The sequence below is a fragment of the Solea senegalensis genome, linkage group LG2 (assembly GCF_019176455.1).
Source record: "Solea senegalensis isolate Sse05_10M linkage group LG2, IFAPA_SoseM_1, whole genome shotgun sequence".
Taxonomy (NCBI): domain Eukaryota; kingdom Metazoa; phylum Chordata; class Actinopteri; order Pleuronectiformes; family Soleidae; genus Solea; species Solea senegalensis.
Window position 1 is genome coordinate 14,330,926 of NC_058022.1, and position 6,480 is coordinate 14,337,405.

At 44.0% G+C, this 6,480-nt stretch overlaps 1 protein-coding gene across 1 annotated transcript; it reads left to right on the top strand.

Moving 5' to 3' along the window:
• Nucleotides 1-367: 367 nt before the first annotated feature.
• Nucleotides 368-5,863, top strand: LOC122765404 (atypical chemokine receptor 3-like). Its single transcript, XM_044019640.1, has 2 exons — nucleotides 368-520; nucleotides 3,199-5,863. Exon 2 carries the CDS (start codon nucleotides 3,268-3,270, stop codon nucleotides 4,402-4,404), a length of 1,137 nt encoding a protein of 378 aa, XP_043875575.1. The 5' UTR covers nucleotides 368-520; nucleotides 3,199-3,267; the 3' UTR covers nucleotides 4,405-5,863.
• Nucleotides 5,864-6,480: the final 617 nt, after the last annotated feature.

Here is a 6,480-nt window from a genome sequence, read left to right on the forward strand (position 1 = left end):
GGTTAGAGTAAGTCTCCAGGAAATGAATGTAAGTCAATGCAATGTCTTCTGATGTATGGAAACCAGTATGTGTGTGTGTGTGTGGAGAGAGAGAGAGAGTGAGAGAGAGAGAGAGAGAGAGAGAAAGAGAGAGAGAAAGAGTTCATGTATTACTTTCCAATATTTTTTTTGTGTTTTTTTCTCAATAATAACAACTACTATAATAGAGGGTCATTGGTAGTGAACATATAAACGTAAGTAAAGTGATTATAAATGTGTGTTTTTCCTGCTGCGCCGAAACTCAGATGAAGGAGAGAGTGTGTGTGTGTGTGTGTGTGTGTGCTGTTGGGTCCAGCCTTAGGGGCGTTACTGCAGTGAGTATCAGCAAGTGCAGACCGAGGCACAGGCTTAGATTCATTGACGGAGGCAGAGCTGCTCACGAGTTTCCTGCAGCGCAGTCTGACGTTATTCATCAGTGAGAAAGAAAAAAAAACGAAAAGAGAAGAAGCCGAAATAAAGTCAGTGGAGGATTCAAACTCAGGTAAGCTGATCAAATAAGCTCATGTTGGAATAATTATTGGAGTTGTTTTATTTATTTATTTTGACTTTAGGCTGGTCGGTGCCTGCGATTCAATCTGTCCTATCATTATTAACGCAGTGAAAATGAATCGATATGTAGTGTATGACTTTTGCCGGGATTTGCCTTTTCCTGTTCTCTCTCTCTCTCCATCTTCCTTACAAGTGCGTCTGCGTCTCGTGCTACTGTAAACCAAGTTGTGCGTGTGATAAGAGAGGTTTGTTTTGCAGCGCGACATGAATCAACAGTGGCAACAATGAGGCTGTTTGTGTCCAGCAGCAGCAGGAGGAGGCGGCGGCGGTTTAAAACGGCACGATCCGTGCGGAGTGACTTACTGACTGCACTTCTGCGGTTCATCTGCACGGTCGTGTTTTGTTTAAAAACCCGCACACAGAGGCTGGTGTCAGGAGAAACTTCTGACAGTCGTGCCGCACCTGCACCATCACAGCCGGCCGCATTAGCACATGAAAATGGCCCTCACATGCTTTTATTGTATGTGTATTGAAAAACAAAAGACCATTTCGGCTAATTTGTAACTGGATACTACAGAGGGTTAAAAAGCGGTGACACACACACACACACACAGAGGTTTGCACAGCTATCCTTTTAAGGACTTACCAAAGCTTTATCCAGTTAACCTCAACCTAACCCCAAACCCCCAGAAATAGGACTTATCATATTCTACAGACTGAAGGGAACATCTCTGTTTCTCACAGATCTGCACAAATATCACACAGTAAGTAATTCCTGTCAAAATTAATCGCAATTGGATATTTATTCAAGAAGACTGTTGGTCCTTACAAGGTCAGAGATTAAGATAGAAAGGGTCCCACGCACACACACACACACACACACACACACACAGAGCATGAGTTGCTGTGCTCTATCTGTTATCTGATGGTGTGGGTGTTAAAAAGGTTAATTAGCTTGAAGCCTGTGGGGCTACCTGGCACCTCCAGGTATTTTCCATATAATATAAGTGGAATTAGACAGAGGCCATTGTGAGGGATTATCTCTGCATAGAAAATCCTTCCATTAGAATGAATAGCAGCTCCCCTTTGCCTGCTGTGTCCAAAATAATTGAAAGCGAAATAAAAAAAAGAAAGAAAGAAAAAGTGAGGCTTCTGACATCTCTTTGAAGAGATATATCACAGGCAGTGTGGTCAAAGAAGTGTTGCGATGAGGGGCAAAATAATCCTCTTCAAATCCTGTACAGAATATGCAGAAATAGTCATCATCAGCCAAAAGTAAAATCCTCATCTGACCTTATTTCAAGGTGTGTCATTTTAAATTGAAATGAATCACTGTGCAAGAACATTACAATAATAATAAGTATATTTAAAATCAAATGCTTTAAATAACCTTTTACCCGCTTGTCAAACAGATTTCACTTAAAAATACAAACGTGGGATTAGGATTATTCATGTAAACTGAATACAGGGACACAAATGAATAATATGTTGCAGGTGCCTTTTTCTTTCATCATTCCCTGTGACTGCATAGTAATTAGTTCTGTGTGCAGCAGAGCTCTACCTCTCCTACATAGACAGATGTCTGGTGTGGTCACATTTCACTGCTCTGCGGCGTGCTGTGTCACCCAGTGGTCGGTGACCCTCGCTTGTGCCGCGGTCTGGCCATTTTGCGGGCGTCAAGCGTCCCCCGCTGGTCTCTGCGTGGAATCCACTCTGTGGGCGTACACATCGGGCAGAGGGAACAGCAGGGTTAAGCCACTCGTGTTCTGGTTTTGATCTATCACCTTTGACCTCTGAGCTTGCACACACACACACACACACACACACACCAGTTAGGGGAGCAGAGAGAGACATCACAGCCAAAAAGGAAAAGAAAAAATGGGGACAAGGCAGACGCCTCTGTGCAGAGCTAGACCTTTTAGATTCAACATGTTACTGGCATGCTCAGCTGCTCTACACACTGCAACCTCTGTGATCTCGCATATTGCTCCGGTCGCCTCACTCTAAATGTATATGTGCGTTTTATTTGAATCTGTGTGCAAGTGTTGGTGTGTTATTAGATTCAGATGTTGTAAAAAAATGACGTATTCAAGGATACGAGCGGCGATCGCTTTGATCATCTGTGTGGTGACAGCTCCATTCTCACTTCTCTTCGTCACTCCGCCTCAAGAGAAGGAGGAAAACTGTTTTACCATAACACGCTTGTTAAGGGAAAACATTCTTTAAAGTGGCATCAGGTTTCCCCACCCTGACCAATGCTTTATCTTGGAACGCCCTAAACGGAAATAGACCCTGTTTGGCTTTCTTGATCCCACTTCCTTATGTCTAATCTGCCTTCTCTGCTCGTGGAGTTAATGTAAACATTTATGGTACTGCTCCCCGACTGCACATCAGTCACGGACAACCAATACATCAGTGACACACCAGAAAGGAAACTCTCTTAACTTGTTTAAGAAGTAACTTAACAGTTAACCACATCATGGCATACCACAAGACGTGACGTGTTTTACAAACGCCTACAGTTTGAGTCCACATGGGTAAAATAAGGCAAAAAAAAAAAAAAGCTTTTCAAATATGATGGCAGAAAATAAAAAAAAAGAGCATTTAACAGTTGGATCTTTTTCAAGATAAATGTATGGTCCAATAAATGATGAATTAATGTTTTTGCAGGCTCTGTTCCATTCCGACGTGGTGTGTGTAACCTTCCAGAGATCTGTGGTCGTCTCCCAGTCCTGAAGAATGAGTCTGAGCAGCAGTGACCTGGAGGACCTGTGGGAGTCGTTGGGGGAACTCAACCTCTCTGAAACCTTCACCAACATATCAAGTGTGGACACCATGGTGTGTGCCACAGCGTTCAACCGCAGCGCTCTGCTCTACTCCATGTGTGTCCTCTACACGTTTATCTTCATCATCGGGCTGGCTGCGAACGCTCTGGTCCTGTGGGTGAACATCCGCAGTCAAAGAGACTCCACCCCTCGCCATGAGACGCACACATACATCGCCCATCTTGCCGTTGCTGACCTGTGTGTGTGTGCCACTCTGCCCGTGTGGGTGAGCTCACTGGCCCAGCATGGCCACTGGCCCTTTGGTGAGGTGGCTTGTAAACTCACCCACCTGCTGTTCTCCGTCAATCTCTTCAGCAGCATCTTCTTCCTGGCCTGCATGAGCGTGGACCGTTACCTAAGTGTGGCGCGGCACAAAGACAGCACAAGTGGCGTGCGCAGGAAGCTGATCCGCAGCGGGGTGTGTGTAGGGGTGTGGCTTCTGGCTTTAGTAGCGTCCTTGCCTGACACCTACTTCCTGCGTAATGTGAAGTCCACACACGGGGACGCGATGCTTTGCAGGCCCGTGTACCCGGAGGAAAATCCCAGGGAGTGGATGGTGGGAGTGCAGCTGAGCTTCATCCTTTTGGGCTTTGTTCTGCCCTTTCCTGTTATTGCAGTGTTTTATGCCCTGCTCGCCAGCTCCCTCAGCCGCTCCTCTGCCTCTTCATCGTCCACCACGGTGGAGCAGGAGCGGCGCGTGAGCCGCAGGATGATCCTGGCCTACATTGTTGTGTTCCTGGGTTGCTGGGGGCCCTACCACGCTGTCCTCCTCGCAGACGCCCTGTCCCAGCTGGGCCTGGTGCCACTGACCTGTGGCCTGGAGAATGTGCTTTACGTGGCTTTACACCTCACCCAGTGCCTGTCCCTGCTCCACTGCTGTTTCAACCCAATCCTCTATAACTTCATCAACAGAAACTACCGCTACGACCTCATGAAGGCCTTCATCTTCAAATACTCAACAAGGACGGGCTTAGCGCGCCTCATTGAGCCCTCCAACATGTCTGAGACCGAGTACTCGGCCGTCGCTGTGGAAAACCCTCCGCAGATCTGAGGCGCAGCAAACACTGAACACTGTTTGCAGATCGAACTGAATAATGCAACAACATTACATTACAAAATGATGATGCCATCAGACTGTAAATACCAGCATTATTTCTTCACATTAGAGGACAGTGAATGAAGAACAATCCGGCATCTTTTTCTTTCTCAGAAATCTGCTCGAGTCCTGTAGAAAAGAAAGAAAGCTGGAACATTTATTATGCCAAATATCCTAGTTTTGATGGACTGTTTAAAAGCACTTAGAAGCAGTTAAGATATAATAGCTGATACTGAAATAATATCAATATTGTCATTCACAAAACAGTGATTGTGTAAAAACACTGTGTTTATAGGAGTGTACTGTGCGTGTTTTGTGTGTTTGTTGTGTTTAATCTGACAGGCTGAATTGAAATATTGAATATGGATAGTGTTAGTAGAGTAATATTTTTTTTGTCTTAAGCTGTATTTATATTGTTTTTTTTTCTTAAACTGTTGTGTTTGCCTCTTTCACACTGACATGTGCTCACTTCATGCAATGCTGCCTTATCATTTTAGTCAGACCACTGACCGGCTCAGTGTTTTCGTCCTGCTGTCTCATTATTAATCTTAACCACGGGTCACCTCATATCTGGTGAATGTTTTCTCTGCGCACCATCGAGGAATAGTTACAGCTCACACTGTGAGGTCTGCACACGAACTATGAGGCTAAGTTTTCAGCTAATTAGTTTTAAAAAAAGACAAAGGAAACAATCTAGCTGGCTGGATCTATAAGCGATATCTCATTTCTTACCAAAATAACTGAAGATAGTACTATTGATACTATTGATTAGCTGGACGTGGTGACTTCCTGTTGCAAATTAACCAAACAAAATAAGCAAACAGAATGTGAGTGTGGTGCTGGACAGAAACGTATTTCCCAATATGTTACAAACTGCTTGTATCGTCACCGCAGATTACGGACGTCTTTGTTTTCTTGATGTAAATATTTGTTCACATTGTCATAATAGCTGGGACTACTGAGCAGACAGGCCATGCAGCTCCCATCGTCTCTGAAATACAACATTATTAGGCCAACATTCTGTTGTTTGACATCAGTGCGAACAAAGTGTACACAATTTATATGACCAAATAACATGAATAGCTTTACACCACTAATGTAGCAGCCGTGGTTTTGAGCAAAAAAAGTGTTTATTATGGACCAAATAACAGCATTATATTTAGAGACACACATAGATGATGTTTTACGCGTCATGGATATTGAATTAGGCCGTTTTCTCACCGTCTATTGTAGGAAACACATGTCGGCACAGGGCATGTTGTGTCATGTGACTGGTCACACATGGACGACACATTTACACTGAAAAAGATTGAAGACTGGGATACACGGACATGTGTAGACAAGAACATAGGCATTCCGTTGCTATTGTAATGTGTAACATGTGTTTTATGATATATTAAATAGTGAGAAAATGTTTTGCCTCAGTGATTTGTTTGGTTTTCGTCAAAATAATCTCACAGCTTCATGTCATGTCCATTCCCCGAGGTCCCCAAAATACGCAAATGTAAAGCTTAAAAGTGTTTCAGAGAAGCTTTCACCACTCCGCCCGGGACCCCAGTGAACAAAGACGTCAAGAATGATCTCAAAACATTTCAACATAACTTCCCCTGGTTTATTCCAGCTTTTGTGGCGTGTTTACTCCAGTCATGTATGCTTGGTATGGAAAAAAACACAGTTTTCAATTACTGTCACATTAACTGTCTTTCAGAAAGCGGCCAAAGAAACAGATGTTCCTCGTGTCACTTTAAAAGGAGGAGTCTGGCACTTTTGTTTGACAGTCAGGGTCAATCAGGTTAAAACTAGACAGATTTATTACACGCTTCCTCCCTCATTGAGACGAGAATGAAAGGGAAACATGCCAGTCCCATCAAAGATGTTAATATATCTCGCGTAACGAGGAAGAATGTAGAGACTGACAGCAAGAGCTGTAATGTGGCACTGCTTCCTGTTGTCATGCTGTCACATTATGGGGACAACGACAAGCATGGATCTTGTGTGATAAACAACATCCTGCCACCGTTATCTTCAGGA